General features: G+C 41.5%; 2 protein-coding genes across 19 annotated transcripts in view; one reads left to right on the top strand and one right to left on the bottom strand.

Moving 5' to 3' along the window:
- The window catches only part of LOC308073892 (leucine-rich repeat flightless-interacting protein 2-like), a 52,320-nt gene extending 38,408 nt beyond the window's left edge, over positions 1-13,912 (bottom strand). For all 18 annotated transcript variants that reach the window (XR_013932052.1, XM_080413148.1, XM_080413149.1 and 15 more), the window contains exon 1: positions 13,244-13,912. Coding sequence is in view for 17 of the 18 variants with exons in the window: in XM_080413148.1 (XP_080269274.1) it covers positions 13,244-13,336 (93 nt within the window). In the remaining variant the exon portion in view is untranslated. The remainder of the gene's footprint in view (positions 1-13,243) is intronic.
- Positions 13,913-17,308: 3,396 nt separating this feature from the next.
- Positions 17,309-21,211, top strand: LOC308073501 (ras-related protein Rab-17-like). The gene is made up of 5 exons (XM_080412431.1): positions 17,309-17,881; positions 18,999-19,150; positions 19,432-19,557; positions 20,176-20,269; positions 20,581-21,211. Exons 1-5 carry the CDS (start codon positions 17,617-17,619, stop codon positions 20,712-20,714), a joined length of 771 nt encoding a protein of 256 aa, XP_080268557.1. The 5' UTR covers positions 17,309-17,616; the 3' UTR covers positions 20,715-21,211.
- Positions 21,212-21,787: the final 576 nt, after the last annotated feature.

Genomic DNA, 21,787 nt, shown 5'->3' with positions numbered 1-21,787 from the left:
TTTTCAAAAATAGCAGATCTACAAGCTCGTAGCGCGGCACTCGGTGCCGCGCTATGAGCTTGTATATCTGCTATTTTTGAATAGCCAAAGACATCTAAAGTGACACAGATGCGTTCTAGGTATCAATGGGTTAACTCCCAACTGAGCTGTTATAATAATATTTTGTATTATTTCCTCTGCAATTGCACGTTCTTTTACATTTCATAAATATCAAGATAAAAAAAAACAATACTGAAAATATACAGAAGGGGAGGAACACAGGAAGTGTATAAAGCCTCACTGATTGTGACTTCCTTTGGCCCATTCACTGATTCATTAAATGGCATTTCCTCTAAGTCAATGACTGCTCATTGTCCTTGGATTGTTAATGTTTATTCCTAATGTCTATGTGCTCAGCCAGCGTCCTATTCAAACATAATGAATAACGCTGTTTCTGTTTCATGTTATGTCTCGGTTGTAATGGAATGGTAAATGGTGCACTTTTTTATCCAAGGCACTTTGCAATGTGCATTACATTCACAGTCACACACACATTCACGCAATGATAGTGGAGAAAACCATGCAAGGCACCATCCTGCTCATTTGGAGCAGTTAGGGGTTCATTTAGTGTCTTGCTCAAGGACACTTTGACACGATGCTAGGAGGAGCCCGGGATTGAACAAGGAACCTTCCGGCTCCCATAAGGCTGCTCTACCTCTAGAACCAGCCCGTGCATTAGTGATGTGCAGGTCGGGTTTTTTCATGACCCGCCTCGCCCCGCCACGGAACCCAACCCGCGAACCCATATATAAATCTATGGCTCAACCCGCCCCGCGGGTCGTTGAGCCCCGCGGGTCGTACCTATAATTCTGTAAAATCATGAAGGTTAGAAAAAAAAAAAGTATACACCCCAAGTGTATTCAAACTGTTTTATTGTTATTATTCTTATTCTTATTAGGATTAGGAATAAAGACAAAACAAGAGCAATAGAGCATGTGATTATTATTTTTTTTGCGTGTGAGAGCGGCAGCCCGTATAATTGCCTCTGAAATCCTGACTCGACCACCCGCGCCACGAGTTGACCCGCGGGTTACGGGTCGGCCCGCTCATCACTACCGTGCCTACACTAGGGTGGCAGAACGGTGGTGCCTAAACTTCTATTTGATGATCTTCTGTTATGTTGCTGTCCTATCTGTTGTTGTGTTGCTATGCTGTCTGTTGTTGTGTTGCTGTGCTGTCCTGTTTGTTGTTGTGTTATGTTGTCTGTTGTTGTGTTGCTGTCCTGTCTGTTGTTGTGTTCCTGTCCTGTCTGTTGTTGTGTTTCTGTCCTGTCTGTTGTTGTGTTGCTGTCCTGTCTGTTGTTGTGTTGCTGTCCTGTCTGTTGTTGTGTTGCTGTCCCGTCTGTTGTGTTGCTGTCCCGTCTGTTGTGTTGCTGTCCCATCTGTTGTGTTGCTGTCCTGTCTGTTGTGTTGCTGTCCTGTCTGTTGTGTTGCTGTCTGTTGTTGTATTACCGTCTTGTCCGTTATTATTCTGTTATCTGTTTGTTGTTGGCATAGGCCTTGTTGAGATTATTTACTGTAATATCACTATGGTTGGTATACGACTTATCGACTTCAGTGGCTTGCACCCATATGCCAGAAAGGCAAGCTCCGCCCCTGGTGTTCAACCAATCCATTCAATGACATTATGTGTCTCAGGGGTTTCAAATTATGAGCCACAGAGCTTAGCAGCTTGTCACTGGTTTTCATCAAGTTTGTAACTAGCCTGGTTAATAACACAGAGATAAGAACAAAGGCAAGCAGAACACCAGTCCAGTCATCTTAATGTCAAGTGAAAGTGGTTGCATAGAATGACAAGCGGTGTCATTAAATCGAGAGCAGAACTAGGTCACATAACTCTGCTGAGGTGACAGATGGCTGGGTTTGCCACACAAGCCCATGCAGTGATCGGTAGGATATGCAGACAATGACAGGAAACTTTTTTAAAGTAAATGTAGTTAATTGTTTTTGCGTATGATCAAATATAAGACACACTCTGAATCCTCCTGGTGAATTAAATACCACCCATCTGGTAGGTACTAAACACAGACAATTATATGATCAACCATACAAGGGGCATCTAGGGCATAAAAGTAAAAATGTTATCATGTGGATCTCGGAATCCACATGAGAAGGGCATGATTCCATTGTGGATCTCAGACTTCATGTCCAGCCTGTGATGTCAGTTATCTTTTATGATATCAGCCGTTTATGTCATAATCTATGACGTATTATTCAAAATTCAGGGAAGGTTTCAGCCTGATCTGATTGACTTCTACTGTAAAATTATTTTCATTTTGGCACTGATCGGACCAGCGGTTTGCCACACACGCACACAGCTAGCCTCTTGCAGAGCCACGCCTTAAAAATACATAATTGATAATCATCACCTCAACCTCATAACCCAGAGTTGAGCCCAGTTAACAGAGCAGTTAGTACATACTCACCCTCAACCTTCTAGGAACTTAGGAAGGGTCCATTTACTGAGGCAGGTGCTAAACTGCATGTATAACCGCAAGTTAAACCATGAGGAAGAATGAGGACTCTACTGCTAATTCAATTACGTCCCATTCAGCAATTTGCCACCTGGCATTCACTCTAATGGATTGACAACACCTATTTAACTTGTGCAGCTAACTGCTGATTGGGGGGTGCCCACCTACCTGTGGTATGGTGGGCATTACATGGGACACAAGGAACCTTTTGAAAGGAAGTGACGTGCTGGACCCTGGGGACGCACCATGGACGACACTCATGGTGGCAAACCTCGCAACCGAAGTTCAATAAATATATTGCAGTGAATGGAGCCGGGTGGACCAGAGGACATATCACAGGTTGTTTTCTAATCACTTGCTTTTTGATATGCACAGACTGCACACTGTATCATATCGGCTTGGGCTATGAAAACAAGGCCAAAAGAAGCGACTAGGCTAAGTTTGACCACTTTACAGCTATTTGAAAATATCAGAACTACAAGCTCACAACGCGTCATGATCTGCTTTTTTTTATATATTGAGGAAAAATAAGTGAAATATTTTGAATATTTTTTAACACAAATAAATCTTGTATGGGGGTCCCTGGCACAGTATGTCTCTTGTGAGGACCAGGAAAACTGTCCTCACAATTTCTATTTCTCAAATGCTACTACTGTATACTTCGTCGTACTATGGAGCACTAAGCAGTGGTTCTCAAACCAATTCTTAACACCAGCATTTATTGTACAACTTCATTTAAAGTGAGTCCTACAGTAGGAGGACAGGATGTTGTCACTAGTCTGAGAACAATAATCAATTTGCACACACTTAAGAGGAAGTGACAGAGCTGAGTCATACACAAGAGGTCACGTAGCCCTGTCGACACGTCTACCCACCCAATTCTTGCGTGAGAGAGCTGTGGGAATAAATGTTATAAGTTCCCACCTTTTGCTTGAGGTTTCCCCACCAATCAATTGCGTTCCAGTCCGTCTACAAAAACCTCTATATTGTTAATGCCCAGAATCAATATTTGAGCACAGATGATCCATGTCCACACAGACATGGCTCAAACAGTATTACATACTGCTTGCATCAATGAGTGCCTGAAGGTTATCTGAAGGACTGATGACTTGGCCAACACCAAACTGTCTGGAAGAAAAAACATTTTATTCCTCCGACACTATTTCAAACGGATCTGTCACACACACAATACAAGGTCACAAGCTGTACGCGTTGCCTACCATATTAATTATAAAGCTGATTCTTATAAAACCTTATAAACCGGTTGTCAAAATACACCATGATGTATTGTCGGTCACAGTGAGTATGTGGAATCCTGGGTCGTCTGCTTTCTCACACATCATGGTGTACCTGTGTTTATGTACGGCACCTCTTCTCAAACACAACCAGCAGCACTCTAAGTGGGCCAAAAGACAGAACCTCACCTCACTTCCTCCTCGGTACGACTATTTATAATGACCTACATGGACTGCACTTCTACCAGAACCGTTCTAATTCTGCACAATTGCAACAGTGTCACCGTCCTCCCGAGAGTGAATGAGCTAGTTCGTTTCAACTGGAGGGGAAATAAGACAAAACATGGAAATTGATGCAAAAACACAATTTAAACATTGTAAATAAAGTCAGACTTAGTGCTGTCCAAAGTAGGATGGGACAGTGTGTGTGTGGGTAGAAGGAAAATCCATTGGGACATAAGTTGACAGGAGGCCTCAATGTTGCTATTGTATAGTTTAAAGACTATTTTATTATATTACTAGATGGCTCTATTGTCCACTTTGAAATAACTGACATAAAAAAACTTTTAAAAAAACTGCTCGAATTAAAGAATCTCCGTCAACTGAGAGGTCTCTGGCTAACTATTTCAGTCTTTGAATTTCAGGGGGCAGCCCTACCAAAATCGGGCCATCCTCCGGGGAGCGTATGAATGTGCAGATTGTGCACAGCATGTTTTCTAACAATTCAGCCAATAGTGTCTGATTATGTGAATGGCCTGCATTTATATAAATATATAGCACCTTTCTAGTATTTTCGGCCCTTCAAACCGCTTTACAATGTAGCTTCAATATGTTGGTATTGTACATCACACTAATGTGATGTACAATACCAATGCAATACAGAGGTATTGGCGTGGCTCCTTAAAAACTGATCCTTTGTCTGCTGCTGACAACTCTCTGAGGACACCAGGTCTTTATCAGAGCTCCCAGCACCACCAGACCTAAATACCAGTCTAGCCTTTCCGTACCACCACTCCCATACCCCACAACGCCTGGATTAAACAACAAAATTCGTCGGACATTTTAATGACCACAAGTGCTGAAAGACGGGACAAAGAGGGGGGGACAGAAATAACTCTGAACTCAGAGCAAGCAGAGGTTAGGTCATTCTTCAGATGAGGTGGAACCATGAAGTGGATTCACACTTCAGGCCATGTTGAGAGAAACATATTGTTCATTTTACTATTACCCAGTGAAAGCCTACTAATCATTTGCATTATGCATCTTATGAGTAGGCGAAAGTCTAACTGAACCAGTACTGGTATTTCCTCTTTTCATAACCGTCATCAGCTTTTAAACACAATGACAGAAGGTGGGAAACAGACAGCTGCCCTCCTTGCCTTCTCTGATGAGGTGTCTGTCACCTGTGCAAGCCAGGAGTGAAATAAATGCTGCTTCAGAAATTCACTGGGGAAAGGCAACTGTTTTAACTGCGAACATCAAACAAACACAAATCCACAAAAGACAATGTATCACTTTGGTATTTTATTGGGAAGAAACTAATTATTCTTTAACTTTTAAAATTGCTCCAGCGTTCAACCATGATGGAAGTCAAATTGGTACCAACAACTTACTATTGTTATACAATGATGGCACATGCATTTCCAATCAGAAAAGCTTAATTTATTTGAGAGGAATGCACCACACAGGCACCACACTGGCATGTTGAATGCTGTGTGGTGATAACTTCACAGACTGTGACGTACAGAAGTGTCACTTGGGGGATAAAAATAGTCATGTTGAGGTCACCCAGATGTTTCCCATTGGTTCTGGAAGGACTTCCTTGGTTTGTTTTTTTCAAAGGAAGAAACATGGAGCAGCTTGTGGTCAAAAGACAAGATGTTTCTCTCAGAACAGTTTATGTAGCATGATGCAGCTGTCACTATACCACCACCACCACTACTGCTGCTGCTGCTTCTAGTATTACTACTGTCACTACAACCACTATTATTACTACTACTGCTGCTGCTGCTTAGTACTACTATTACTACAATATTACTACTACTACTACTACTACTACTATTACTACTGCTGCTGCTTCTTCTAGAAACATCCACTGTCATCTATAACGTTGCCTGGGGTTTGTGCTGATGTCATAACTATGCTTAACTAGGCTTACTCTTTCTTGTTCTGAATCAAGATTGTATTGGGTGTATAGGCCTACGTTTGTATACTTTTTTGTTGTTGGTCTTTTCTATGTTACAGTTCCTAGATGATAGATGTTTCTTTCTGTACTTCTAATACTATGTATCTGTAACTGCATCTTAAAACTGCTGTGCTGTCTGATGCCTAAATTTCCCTCACAGGATCAATAAAAAGGTATCTATCTCTATCTAGTACTACTACTTCTAGTAGTTGTCGTAGTGTCGCTGTTGTTGCTGTATAATGGCAGTAAGTATGTACTCACAGGAAGTTACACAATGTGGTTGTGAGCGTATTGTGAATAACAGGCGGTTAGCTTCAGGAAGGAATTTCTCAGAGGGGCAGTGGTCATGTTTAGTTCCTTTTGTTGATTTATGTCTTATTGGTTCTCTCACTTTAGTCACTTCATCCTTCTACAGTTATTTACCCTTTTAACTGTGCCAGCCAACCTGTGATTCATATACGACGTAGTCGTATACATTACATTTGGGAGTTGTACAGTAAAACCACACATTTATGATGTCACTGGGCACTTTCATTCAGGGCTCTTATGTGGAGATCTACTGTACATAGGGAAATATGATTACTATTGTGTGTGTGTGTGTGTGTGTGTGTGTGTGTGTGTGTGTGTGTGTGTGTGTGTGTGTGTGTGTGTGTGTGTGTGTGTGTGTGTGTGTGTTAAAAACGCTTCCAAACGCCTGTGTTTAGCTCTCAGCAAGCAGAGAAAAACACCACATCTACTAGACTAGACGTACAGCTACTTTTGTTCAACATTATTAAAAGGTAGACATGCTCATTCTAATCTATTCACTAAAATTAAACAAGGACACATTCCATCGGGTAACAAATAAAGGTCTTCAACAGAATGTTTGTATAGTTCTCCTTCTTTCAGTGTGGCTGTCTGTAACTATTGGTAACCACTTTCAAAAGAAAAGGACTAATTCCTGTGCAGTGGTAGAGCAGGTACAACACTAGAAAAGCATTAAATTGTTGTCCTACTCTGTGACTTGTTTACAGGATCCAGTAATCAACACCAAATCATTACATTTGAGTTAATATACAGTATATCTCAATAGGAGTCCCAATTCAGGGGCTTCAGCCTACATGGGCTGCATAGCCTGGTCCTACGAAGGACACATAGGCCGGAACAGCCTTGTGAAATGGGAAAGGCCTTGGCGTGCCGCTGTGATGTAATCAGCCTTCAAATGCACAATTAAAAGTGTGTGCATGGCCCCTGAATTTGAAGCGTCGTTTCTTCCAACAGGATAAATGGGCATTCTATGCATTCCGTGAAAGGACTCTTATCACCATGGCAACACTGTGACCTTGCACACTGTGATGGCATGACGAGGATTTGCTTTCTTTTTCGTTTTTATTTGAGAGATTCACATTCACTGTACATAAGACACACCTACCCTTGAACAGGACTACTTGAATCCACTGAGTTCACACCCTGCATATCTGAAGCCATCCAGACATTGCAGAAGCAATACATTTATTTAATTGATTAGACATCATCACCAGCCTCAGCCTGACTTTACTGTCTCCAGCCCTCAAGTAAAGTTACATACACACTGCAAGAGCTTTGGGACACATTGTGTATCACTGTTGCTTTAATCGCAAAATGACCTAAGGTCTCACTTTGTTGCCCTCTACACAACATTCCCATACACAGCAGCATATCACAGTCCTAACTGGACCTCATTTGGTAACATTGAATATCAGCTCACGCCTCAAACTCCACCCATCACTGTTCCTATGCTCCGCTGCATGGAGCTCCACACTGGTGAATAAACAGGAAGGCGTTTGTGATAACAATCTCAACTGGTCCTGCATGGGATGATGTCATCACCCACACACACACCCCCACCCACACAGTCCTCATGTCCTTTTATGGAGACTTGTCTTGTACAGGGGGTCTAGGGAGGGATATTAACTGAATCCAGTGGGCCGTGCATTTCCACATGTGTTTACATGTGGAAATATGAGGATATGTTGGGATTATTAATGTTTGTTTAAGAGTATAATCATTGTTTCCTGGAGTATGTCAACCTGATATTGAACTCAGGGTTATTTAGCCTCTGGACTGGTCTTAATAGAACTCTAAAAATGCTGGGCAAACTGGGCGTAAAACATAGTGTATTGGTGACATACTGTACTGCAGGTATGAAATCAAGATTTTATTGCTGAACAAACCAGTCAATTAAAACTACATATATATATATATATATTTTATATTCTGTTTTTGTTATTCTCTACCCTTTATTTTTTATTGTGTATTTATTTTATGTTAACCAAATTACATTTTAAGTGTAATGTAATAGTGAGGTTCTCTTATATGCCCACCTAGGGTTTCTTACCTCACCTGCACAACACTTATACTGTGTAGTATAGTGTACACATACTGTACACACACATATATATATATATATATATATATATATATATATATATATATATATATATATATATATATATATATATATGTATATATGTATATATGTGATTGTGTGTGTGCGTGCGTGCGTGCGTGTGTGTACACACTGTATGCCAGTCACATATAATTTCACAGTAGGTGGTTGCGTGGATACATTCTGCCTCCTAATTTATCCCCTACAAGGTCAGGATTAAGTTTATCTATTGAAAGTTATTATTGTGACTTCATGTGGCCCCTTGGAGAAGACAAGACTGTGTGGTTTTAACCACAGCAGACTGTCTGTCTGTCTCTCCAAGCTGCAGACTAATCCTCTCTCAACAACTTGATTCTCCACAATGCTCCTCTGACTATCAACCTGCCTTGTTAATCCTCAGCCGACATCGCCACTGTGTCACTGTGAGCTCTCAAGACAAAACAAGCCATCCTCAGAGGAGACAATGACCTGGTCGGGGTTCTGGGTTGGATGCTGCCGACGTCATGAGCTTTTCTCAACCAGCGGGGTTGGGACCTATGCATGGCTCGAGGGGCCCTTCAAGATGTCATGCTATTACAGGTTTATAGATTTTGTTGATAAATTATGGAGGTTCAGGGTGACACGTTATCAAGTGATCTCAAAGTTCAGTCTGCACCTATGCTCAAAGCACCTAGGATAGATAGCGGACAGGACAATCCCAGATCTCACTGCATAGCTATCTTATTAAAATGGATAAATACTTTTAATAAAAGGTCAGCAAGCCGAAAATAGCCAATCTTCAAGTTCTAATGCGTTGTACCTCAATGTGTTGAGAGCTTGTGGATTGACTATTTTCAGCGAAGAGATTGAAATAATAGCAGACCTAGTATAGAGCCCTGGGGGACCCCGGTCCACAAAGTATACTATACAGTGTTCATGTTGTTGAAAGGGGAAATAGTAACAACTAACACAGAATGAACAGTTAAAACAAGCAGCCATACGGTCCCTGGTGAAGCTGCTCTGTTGACTGCACATGGCTGCTGAGTGACAAGGACTATGCTCTGCATGTTGTTCCACTTCAATGTAACATCATTCACACGGGTCAAATGTGTGTTCACAAACAGATGCAGCTGGAACTGTAACATCAACATGACACTTAAATCCACGGGATGATCTTTCACTACATAGTGTGACGTGCAGTTACTCTTTAACCAGAACCTTCCAAGAAAGCCACTGTGTTTGCTTCAGGACAAATTCCAGGCTTGTCGTCATTATGGTGGAGGTTGATATCCAACACCATCCTGGAGGTCAAACTGGTGTTCTGTTCACAGAGCCGGAAGGCCACAACAGCCACATACAACTGGTGACACTCAAGTAGACTGGTGACTTTACAAGAATTCCATTGTGGCGCAGAACATGTGATTATGTACAGTTCAATGGATGATAGAGCATTGCAACAACAATGCCAGCCAGGGTTGTGGGTTCCATTCCTTGTGTAGCTCAATGGGTAAAACATGGCAACAACACTGCCAGCCAAGGGAGTTAATGTTTAACTATGGTGACAAATATTATAGTACTATGGACGCTGCGGTTTCGGACCGCAGCGATATAGAAAGGTGGCAGATTTGAAATGGCTGAAAAGTAGGCTTCATTTACGGTCTGTAGAAACCAATGGCATCACTGTCCTTTCATTTTCACGGTCTATGGCTTAATCTCAATAATCTGGGGGCAGCAGCAGGATTTAAAGAGTATGGCAGATGTTTGGAAACAGTACGCAGAATCCCAAACGTTCTTGTTTCCAGAGCTGCAATTCTATACAGTGTGCGTGGTCTTCTTCCATTTGGTTCATACACTATATTGAACGCTTCCCTGAACTCCTTTGAACCAGCTCCAGAAAACACATGTACAGTAACGTGACACCAATGGACCACCCTCAGCAGTTCAGTGTCCCACCGTGGCTCCTGTACAGTTGCTCCCAAAAAGCCCCATTAAAGACAGAAAAAAACAAATATGCCCTCTACGGACCAACTGGCCTTTTCCACATTTTCAAGTTGGCAGGTTGGCCAGTTAGTGCGGATCATCTGTCATTTATAACCCCACCTACCCTCTACCTACCCCACCCACCCACCCTCTGAACACAGGAGGGGGGTGTGTACTGTGTAGACAGTAACAGCTGATATGTCAGTAGGGTCTATTTTTGAAGCTCTCGTTGCAGAGAGGGCCAGCTCATCAGACCTGACATACCGTCCTGTCAGAGGGACTGCCAGTGAGGGATTTGACCCAGCCGTCACTTAAAGGCACAGGGCACCAGAGCCCAACTGATGCCAGATTTTTGGGTGCGATGCCTATCCTGATTTTGGAGATTCCTTGACCACCGATTACCAAAGTTTTGACCAATATTTTGTAATAGAACAAATGCAAAATCTTGACATCAATTAGGAAAACTTATCTTATAGGTTAACAAAACATAAACACAAATAAATACATGTTTTAAAGATAAAAACATTAAATGACTTAATTAAATGTTATTATGAATGTGTTAAGAAAATGTATTTGTGTAAACTTCAATATATTAAAAGAACATTTCACTTTAATTATAACATGAATGAACAAGCAAAGAAGCAAATAATAATATAATAAAATACACAAACTGAACTTAATTTTATTTATCCACTAAAGCTTTATTCAAAAGATTCAATCTACAAACTCGCATCATCGGGAGCTTGTAGATCTGCTAATTTTGAACATTTTCAAAAACGTTTTGAAGATTCTCACCTACTGTACAATGACATGCCCAAAATAGGGACATGAGTTTGAAAGTGGTTATAAATGCATACAGAAATTGCTGATGTCAGCAAAAAAAAGTCTAAAAATGACCGATATATCGGTCAGACTTTACAGGTCACATCTCTTTGCCTCACAGAGGTTCACGGAACAAGCTGACTGTGAAGATGTTCTCTGGCTGTCCAGGGCGGGTGCCAAGATACTGTTAGAAAAGAATGATTCAGAGGAAAACGTATGGGAAGAGTTGAGTGGCTGCTGGTTCAGCTACTGCTGACCAATTCTACAAGAACTACTCTCTCAAAAGCATAATGCATCTCAGTAAACTTTGGTCAGAGAACATTCCAGACACATTTTACCATCAATAGGAATGTGCAATGTCAGACAAACTGCAGTCAACCACAGTTCAAACAAGATAACGTTTAAATAGCCAAGCTCTGTCTGCAGGTTTGAATCAGGAAGCAGGAAGGTGTGTGTGTGTGTGTGTGTGTGTGTGTGTGTGTGTGTGTGTGTGTGTGTGTGTGTGTGTGTGTGTGTGTGTGTGTGTGTGTGTGTGTGTGTGTGTGTGTGTGTGTGTGTGTGCAGTGTAGTGATGCAAATTTAATGCAACATCCGGCTTGGGTCTTTGCACACACCAAACTTCCCGTCAACTAACTTTTTATACCCGGAATGATGCGGGGACAACATGACTCAAGGTATGACTGCAGAACACGTGTGTTAAGTGCAGCTTTTTCTTCACGTCGCTGTATCACACTGAGCTGTGTCCACATATACACTGATACCATCATAAAAAGTAAGCAGGACTTAATCTTGGGTCAAATGAGTGTCCATCATTCATATCTGATGGTCATTATTCAAAATGTCATGACTATTAGCTGATTAAATCCACTAGATATTTACATCAATTAGATTTGAGTAATTTTCCAGTCTGGATAAGTATGGAAAAAAGAATTGCCCCATTCTGTTTTCTAAAATTTTACCTCATGCAAAACGTCACTTTGTGAGCACAGCACATATGTAAACTTTTTCCAGTAATATAGATATCACAATTTGAAACAAAACTCTATTCCTATTTGATCTAATAAGAGTCTCTAATAACTGAGTGTGAAAACACAACGCTGTCATTTTCATCTCAGTGTGTTCACACTTCAAGTGCAAGCTAAACCCTAAAAACCAGCACTCCTCAACACATTTCTGACAGGGACGTGAAATGTCAATGAAAATGAAGCTGAAACCCAATATCTTCTATTCATCAAGTTGTTCTTTGTCCACAACCTGGTTAGGACATCTCTTGGCACAGTTTCAGCCCCTGACCCACTGATTGAGAAACTCAACCGCTCTCTACACACACAAGACATTGTTCTTAATGCAAAACAGCCATTTATGCTGCAAGTGTCTCATCACAACAGTTAATTACAGGAATTGGACACTGTGAGGAGGCACACAACCAACATAAAGAGATTAGGGTGGGTGCGGGGTCTCCCTTGAAGGAGTGTGAACCAGTCAAAACACGACTTCACCACCTGTTGGAAGTAAACACCTGTGACTCAGTTAATGTCCCCCCTGCCAACTCCAGCCCTCCATTGTTAGGCGAGTAAAACATCTTTGCAAGTTTGCACATGAAGGGAATTACAATGAATTTTGCTGACATTTTTCAACTAGCCAGGAGGCATGAATCTTAGCAGTTAATACACCACACTCTGTCAATGCAGTACAACATGGTTTGACTGAGATTATTTTGGGAAGGTGGTAGGGTAGATTCTTTGGCCTGCATCCAACTGGGCCATATGGCCTGGTGGTTCATAATATAAGGTGTGTGCACTGAGCACAGTCTCTGTGCAGCTAGGCTTAGCTAATCAAGAAAAGGAATGTCTTAAATGATCATGGTGAAGAAGATGATGATGGGCGTGTGCAGGTTTTGGGGTCACATCTTGGCTGGTAGGGTGCATTCAGGGGATGTGCAATTAATTCCCTTACATCCTCTGTACCTCATGGGGGGTGTGATGGTGAGAAGAATAGTCAGTGAAGTGGTCATGGACTCTTCCAGAGTGAGTCAGTAAGTCAGTCAGTCATTCACAGACAGACAGAGACATAATGAGTTCATGTTGATCAAACAGTATTATAGTAAGTGAAAGTCAACTCACCTCTCTTGCGATGAGGTTCAAGGCATCATCCTCGGCCGTAGATTTCTCCTTGTTGCTGCCTCTCTTCCGTCCTGTGCCCCCCTGGGTGCCCATGATGTCTTTAAAACTAAAGTCACTGTCTGTCACACACCGACCGACTGGATCGAGCAGCAGTAAAGAACCCCCCGGCACTCTAGAAACGGTTCTTCTAGAGAAGCGCGTGTGTTGACAACATGACAAAGTGTTTTACAACACGAGGGTGATGATGGTACTGTAGATAAACTTACATCCGTCTTCACACGTCTTCCTCTTGTGTGTGTGTTTTATAGCGACGCGCAATGCAACTCGAAAAAAAAAAGGAAAAAAAAGTCTTTATTAAAAAAAAAGTATTGCCTATGAAATTTTAACTATGTTACCACAAACAAACAAAAAGACTGACCTTTGTCCCAACTTCTGTTATTCTAAGCCGCAGCAATAAGTGGCAACAATGTAACATGTGCGTCCTTTAGTGCGCTCTGACAAATACACAAGTCTACAGCATAGGTCGTTAAATTACCTCTCTGTCACGTTCAAACGGCGGAATATGATATTAAATCATAATATCATGTTGAGGTTGCGTGCAACTATCTCCACCTGGTAATAACGCACAAACGGACGGACTAACAACTGGCAGGGAAGAAGTTTGGGACCATGGGAGCCACTATTGAGCTCATAGGGTAATCTTTTGCCTCGAACTGTCTGTTGTTGGAGGCAGTGGTGGAAAAAGTACTCTTTTTTTTTTTTACTTAAGTAAAAGTATTCTACAATGTAGAAATACATACTCTGTTACGAGTAAAAGTCCGGAATTCAAAGTGTGCTTGGGTAAAAGTAGGCTACGAAAGTATTGGCATCAAAATGTACTTCAATGTACTTTTTGACTGTCTAAACGACATCAAGGCTTGGATGGCTCTCAACTTTTTAAGTTTAAATGAGAGTAAAACAGAGGTCATAGTATTTGGGCCTAGTGGCCCTGGTGTTGTTCCCTCTGACCTTGGTTCCCTGCAGCCTTACGTTAAATCCGCTGTCTCAAATCTTGGTGTCAAATTTGACAATGTGCTCAAACTCGACAAACAGATAAATGCTGTGGTAAGGTCCAGCTTTTATCATCTAAGGCTGCTCGCCCAAATCAAGTCTGTACTTTCTTTTAATGATTTTGAGCGTGCCATTCATGCTTTTATCACCACACGCTTGGACTACTGTAATGCACTTTATGTTGGCTTAAACAAAGGCTCCATTGCACGTTTACAGCTAGTCCAAAACGCTGCGGCACGTCTCCTAACGGGGACCCGCAAGCGTGACCACATTACACCAATTCTGGCTTCACTTCACTGGCTCCCAGTTCGCTTCAGAATTGATTTTAAGATTTTATTGTTTGTTTTTAAATCACTGAATGGCCTGGCACCTCAGTATTTATCTGAACTCCTAGAGGTGTATAACCCACCAAGGTCACTACGGTCTGCGGGCCAGTTGAAACTTGAGGTCCCAAATTCAAATCTGAAAACCAGAGGTGACCGAGCCTTCTCGGTAGCAGCCCCCATTCTATGGAATGCGCTCCCCTCCCATATTAAACTGGCCCCCACCATCGATACTTTTAAATCTCGCCTTAAGTCCCACCTTTATGCTTCGGCGTTTGACCCTGTTTGAGTGTTTCGGTGGTCTACGTTTTGTCTCTATGTTTTGTCTCACTGTCTGTTGACACGTCTGCGTCATATTTTCAGTGATGTGTTTCTTTCTGTTGTTTATTTTGCTTCGTTTGTTTATGTTTTTGCTTCTGTGTTTAGCTTTGTCTCTGTGTTTTTTAATTTTCCCAGTGTATTTGGTTTTCTCTGTACAGCACTTTGTTAACCCTGAACAAGTTTTAAAATGTGCTTTATAAATAAAGTGGATTGGATTGGATTGGAAGTACCAAAAGTTGAAAGTACTCATTATGCAGAATGTCCCATTACACTTTTCAAATGTATAAAAATCTTTTGAAAATAGAACATCTACAAGCTCACAATGCTGCATCGCCACATTGTGAGCTTGTAGATCTGCTATTTTCAAATGGCCGAAATGTTGAGTGGTTAATGTATTTTTTGTAATAATAATCAACATCTATAAAGTAACTATAGTGACTACGTTTTCAAATAATTGTAGTGGATTAAAAGTACAATATTTCTGAGAGTATTGGAGTAGATCGTAAAAGTACTGAAAATTGGAAATACTCCACTAACTCCAGTAAAGTAAAAAAAAAATTAATGTACAAGTAGGCCTACGTTTTGAATTCTGGACTTTTACTTGTAACAGAGTATTTATACATTACAGTAATTGATACTTTTACTTATTGTAACAAATGTGAGTACCTTTTCCACCAACAACGTGATTTATAAGTTCCTACAACTCCATTTAAGGCACAAAATTACCTTAGGCCATAGTCTCGAATGTGGGACTGTATTCACGTTCCGGGGTTCAGTCTGTCTCTATTTATAATGATGACCAGCGGCTCTAAAAACAGATCTTATCATTCACGTCTTAAAGCTACATGGACAAAGTATCAAAAACTACACCCCTTTATAATTAGACGAACCACACGTGTTGTTTTAGACTGAAGTAGGAGGTTCATGTTTAAAATAGTTCAAGGTATTCTTACAGGACCTTTTAAGGCAAAAGGTTGCATCTTATAACTTTCTCCCTTTCAACTAAATGGGAATGTTTCAAATGCGTTTATTTGATATTTTAAGTGTTGCATTGCATTCACTGAGTTTAGAAAATAATGAGCATCATCATTGCCCCTAAAATAATGATGTGCAAAAAATGTTGATTGTTGTGGGGGGTTGTTATTCTAGAGAAATTAAACAACAGACGCCAAGTAAAAACATACCGGAATTTGAGTTTTATAGACTTATTTAATGAATTGTTCATAAGACAATAAATCAGCAGTAGGCTGCCATCATAGCATTGGGTAACATACAGTACAATGTCTCCTCCCTGTGGTTGTATAGTGCAGTTCAGTACAGTACAATACAATACAGTACAGTACAGTTCAGTACAGTACAGTACAATACAATACAGTACAGTACAGTACAGTTCAGTACAGTACAATACAATACAGTACAGTACAGTACAGTACAGTACAGTACAGTACAGTACAGGGGGTGTGATGACCATGCTTGTGGTTCTGTTCATGCTGGTGCATATGTGACATGCATGGTGGTCACTGTGGGGTCTGTGGCCCCTGGGAGCCCTGATTTTGTACTCCATAGCAGTGGTTCTCAAAGTGGGGTCCGGCAACCCCCAGGGGTCCTTCAGGGGTTTCCTGGGGGGGCCCTGCAAAATCGGTTAATACAGCATGAAAATCAGTTCAACCGCTTAATCCTATTTAATACTTCAGCTATTTGAAAATAGCCGATACACAAGATCACGATGCATCGCGATGTGACACAAATCTCATACGGGGGTCCCTAGCACAATCTTTCAGATGGAGGTCAGCGGCCAAATACGGTGCAAAATAATTTGGGGGTCCCCGTCCTTGTAAAGGATGATGATCAGTGTGTGTGTGTGTGTGTGTGTGTGTGTGTGTGTGTGTGTGTGTGTGTGTGTGTGTGTGTGTGTGTGTGTGTGTGTGTGTGTGTGTGTGTGTGTGTGTGTGTGTGTGTGTGTGTGTGTGTGTGTGTGTGTGTGTGTGTGTGAGAGAGAGAGAGAGCGTCCGTGCGTGCATGCGTGTGTGCGTATGTACGTGCATGCGTGTGTGCGTATGTGTGTATGTGTGTGTGTTTGTTTGTTCTGCTTTCACACCATGACCTAAAAGCAGAACAGATCCTTGAATGGAGACACAAGGTTGCGTAGTGTCACAGCAAAGGAAGTCGTCCTCCTTGCACTTAACTGTGACTTAGTAATAAAAACATAAAACCGTAACCCAGCTTCAGGTCCACACACTCACAGCCATTAGGATCAACAAAACAAGAGAGTTGTATCGGTAGGGAAGGGAGGGGTTAAAGACATTCAATCAGAGCAAACATTGTCGACTTTTACTTCTAGTTTCTGTTTGAAACACTATACCTGTTCTTCTACTGTAAATGTGAACCAGAACAGTGACACATGCAGTGTTGGAAGTGTTGGTTTGACCAGATTGCATACAGTCAGGAGTGCATCCTCCCTGTGCATGTGATTTTGTGGGTTATATGAGCACTTTATAGGTTGGCAGCATGGGGTGTGAATGAGGAAGTGATATTGTTTTCTCACTTCTCACTCATTTACAATTCAGGTTTGGACTTTGCTTGGATCTTTTAGTTTGGATTTCTTCAAAGAAATGTCAAACAGGGACAACTATCGCTTGGACTAACAACAAATACAAAAATAATTTTGAGCACTATGGAATGCATGACACTTCTCAAGGCACACACTACTGTGAGATTTGGACTGTAGAGGGCTTTTGCTTTGGAGGTTTGCAGAGTTTATTTAGACTTTTCATGTCTTCAGGGGCTCCAGCAGGGGCCCAGGTCCACGGAGACACTCTGAGGAGAGATTTCAGGACCCTGAGGGTGAAGATGGTGCTTCTTGGGAGCTCAGGGGTTGGAAAATCTAGCCTGGCTCTGAGATTTAGCAAGGATGAATTCAAGAACACATCACCCACTGTTGGCTGTAAGTTCACAATACTTTCTGTATAGCCAGGCTTTACTGTTGTGTATACAGGAGTAAAACTATACCCCTTTTAACCACATTAACATTATAGTGTTCCTATTCTTTGGTAAACATTTAGCAAAAATAGCTGATCTACAAGCTCATAACGCATCGCAATGTGACCCGTTATGAGCTTGTAGTTCCATTTTTTTTCCAACAAAGATTATTTAGTGTTGAGGGAAAACAGGAGAGGGCCTAGTATAGAGCCCTGGGAGACTTCGGCCAATTAAGTATAGGGTTTAAGTGGTTAACTCTTGACTTGTTGTATGTGTTCACTTATATCTGATCTTCTGGGATCACAAACATCCTCTAACCCCTATCTGTCTGACATGGCAGTACTTGTAATGATTGAGGTCAAAGAAATGCAGCTTGTTCTACAGTTACACTTGAGAGTTGCTCTGTCAGCTAAATGCCTACACTTTGAATGTCTACACTTTGACTTTGTATATGTAGTTATTATCATGAATAATGAGCCATAAGATACTCATTACGCCTTACCTGGTTTCAATGTAACATCTGTCTTACCTGGTTTAACTATAGTGTAGCATCTGTCTTACCTGGTTTTCACTGTAATGTTACATCTGTCTCACCTGGTTTAACTGTAGCGTAACATCTGTCTCACCTGGTCTCACTGTAGTGTGACATCTGTCTCACCTGGTTTCAATGTAGCATCTGTCTTACCTGGTTTTCACTGTAATGTTACATTTGTCTCACCTGGTTTAACTGTAGTGTAACATCTGTCTCACCTGCTTTCACTGTAGTTTAGTATTTGTCTCACCTGGTTTCACTGTAGTTAACATCTGTCTCACCTGGTTTCCCTGTATCGTAACATCTGCCTCACCTGGTTTCACTGTAACATCTGTCTCACTTGTTTTCACTGTAGTCTAACATCTGTCTCACCTGGTTTCCTCTCTCTATGGGATTGTAATAATTTGGTGACAGAGCTATATACATACAGTATTATTTGATATCCACATAATAATGATTTGGTCTAATGGGAGCTGCAAAGTTTGAATAGCAGAGGCCCAGCTATTGAACATTGGGGAATTCCACATGTAGTGTAACATGTGTCTACCAGGTGCCTACCTGACCCAGGTGGTCTACCTGGGTGATGTCACTCTTCGTTTTGAGATCTGGGACACAGCAGGACAGGAGAAGTACCACAGTGTCACCCCACTGTACTACAGAGGCGCCCACGCCGCACTGGTCGTCTATGACATCACTAAGAGAGTAAAGTCAACGCATCACACATTTACATAAATATAGACACAATAGTGCACAGGCACAAGCACATGTACACACTCATATACGCTGTGAATGTGTCTATGAATGCAAAGTATACCGTATAATTACACACAGTAAGCATTTCTGTGTTCTATAATCTCTATCTGCACTGTATGTGTGTGTGTGTGTGTGTGTGTGTGTGTGTGTGTGTGTGTGTGTGTGTGTGTGTGTGTGTGTGTGTGTGTGTGTGTGTGTGTGTGTGTGTGTGTGGCGTGTGCATGCTAAAGGACACGTTTATGAGAGCTCAGCTGTGGCTCAGGGAGCTGCAGAAACAATATATCCCAGGATCTACTGTGATCGTCCTGGTTGCTAACAAAGGAGACCTCGATGACAAGAGACAAGTCTCCAAGGAGGTACTTCAACACACACACACGCACACACGCACGCACACACGCACACGCACGCACGCACGCACACGCACACACAATTTCAATTCAATTCAATTCAAAGGGCTTTATTGGCATGAGAAAACATACGTTTACATTGCCAAAGCAGAAAGCACGTATGTACATTTGAAAGTCAGAATCTTCAATAGATCAATTTCTATGTACCAAGATCACTGGGTGCAGGTATAGTGCAGGAATATACACAATGATTAGTCTTTAGGGTGGTTGTGTTCCGTTTGATATCCTTCTCCTCACACACACACACACACACACACACACACACACACACACACACACACACACACACACACACACACACACACACACACACACACACACACACACACACACACACACACACACACACACACACACACACACACACACACACACACACACACACACACACACAGCTATCATGGTGCACACAACTGACTGTAAATCAGGCATAAATCTGACCCCAACCCCTAACCAACCTCTAAATGTAGCCCATATTATAATCCTAAATCTAACCCCAATTTAAATCTTTTCCTTATTGTAAGCCTAACTTCCCAAATATGTTTTTGGGTGACTGCCACCATACAGGAGGGACAGAGTTTAGCTGTGGACAAGGGTCTGCTTTTCATGGAGACATCAGCCCTGTCAGGACACCAAGTCAGTGAGCTGCTACTGGTAATAGGTATAAAACACGACTTCAATGTTTTATCTGTTGGAAATATTTACCACTGTCATATTTTGCTGTTGCATTTTTTTGGATGTCTAACAAGTTCTCTTGTGAACAAAATAAACCAAAGTAAACCATCCTGTAACGAAGGATCCGATGCCCATCTATCGTTAACTTAGGACACTACAAGTACAACATAATTCTTCTTTACACATCCAGTTCATTGCAGTTGAGCAACGGCGTTACAGTTTATTTAATTTTTCAATACATTAGAGTTGTATGTTCTCACCATAGAGTTAGGTTCTCTCACCCTGAACATCTCTCAGCCCACAGAGTGAAGCAGAGCGTTGGTGAGCAGCAGGGGGCGCTGACGGAGTGGAACGACACATCACTGGTGGACCTTAACAGACGAACCTTCAACAACCCCTTTACATCCTGCTGCTTCAACGCTCCACCCTGATCTCTCTCTCTCTCTCTCTCTCTCTCTCTCTCTCTCTCTCTCTCTCTCTCTCTCTCTCTCTCTCTCTCTCTCTCTCTCTCTCTCTCTCTCTCTCTCTCTCTCTCTCTCTCTCTCCCTCTCATGCTGTATGTAGGCCATAAAAACATGCAAATATGTTTTATATTAAATTGTAAGTAAAGGTTTCCTTTTACTATAAGAATCAATCAACCTGTCTGTCTGACCAAATGGATGCGTACAGTCAGTATAATGCAAATACAGACCAATGTAAGAGTTTAATAAAATGCTTATGATTATGTGCATTCAGTGCATGTGGTGCTAGACCTAGATTACATACATTTCATGTATGGAATACATGAAAAGTATGTAACATCACAGCCACTCTAGGGCTATGCAAGTGCATGTTTGGTATTTTGTTTGTATGGAATACATGAAATGTATGTAACATCACAGCCATTCTAGGGCCGTGCATGTTTGATATTTTGTTGGAAAATAAATGACTGTGCTTGACTTAACCACACCATCAATTTAGATTAATCATGGATGAAAATGACAAGCATCTCCCAGAGTATGGAGTATTTCCATAAACCACAGCTGTCCACTCTGCTTAGATTATGTACAGTACACATGACACAGACTTTCTGTAAATGTTTACATTTGGCCCACTACACTGTGCATCTAACCTCTAATGTTTACCTCGCCACATTCTCTTTATGTCTCTTGGACACACACAGGCTGTTACTCTGCATCAGCATGTTCCACTTACTGATTGAAAACACACGTAGCAGCTAGAGAGCCTGGCTCATTTACTATCAATGGAAACGATGCTTATAGACTGATGATTGGAGCCGAGCTTCTGAAGATTGTTTGAATACATCTACTGTTGGACACTAGACAATATATATATGAGAGAGAGAGAGAGAGAGAGAGAGAGAGAGAGAGAGAGAGAGAGAGAGAGAGAGAGAGAGAGAGAGAGAGAGAGAGAGAGAGAGAGAGAGAGAGAGAGAGAATAATACTGTGTACTTGAAGGCAAGGATAAAGGGGGAAATGGTGGATTGCTTGTAATGATGGGTAAA

This window comes from Gymnoscopelus braueri, assembly GCF_963280865.1.
Source record: "Gymnoscopelus braueri genome assembly, chromosome: 18".
NCBI classification, from domain to species: domain Eukaryota; kingdom Metazoa; phylum Chordata; class Actinopteri; order Myctophiformes; family Myctophidae; genus Gymnoscopelus; species Gymnoscopelus braueri.
This window is presented reverse-complemented; position numbering and strand designations above follow the sequence as displayed.

Excerpts from the sequence above, each read along its gene's own strand:
- LOC308073501 (XM_080412431.1), top strand. The coding sequence starts at position 17,617 with ATGCATGACACTTCTCAAGGCACACACTACTGTGAGATTTGGACTGTA. Across the intron at positions 19,151-19,431 it reads TCTATGACATCACTAAGAGA|GACACGTTTATGAGAGCTCA; the intron begins GTAAAGTCAACG and ends TGCATGCTAAAG. Across the intron at positions 20,270-20,580 it reads TGAGCTGCTACTGGTAATAG|CCCACAGAGTGAAGCAGAGC; the intron begins GTATAAAACACG and ends AACATCTCTCAG.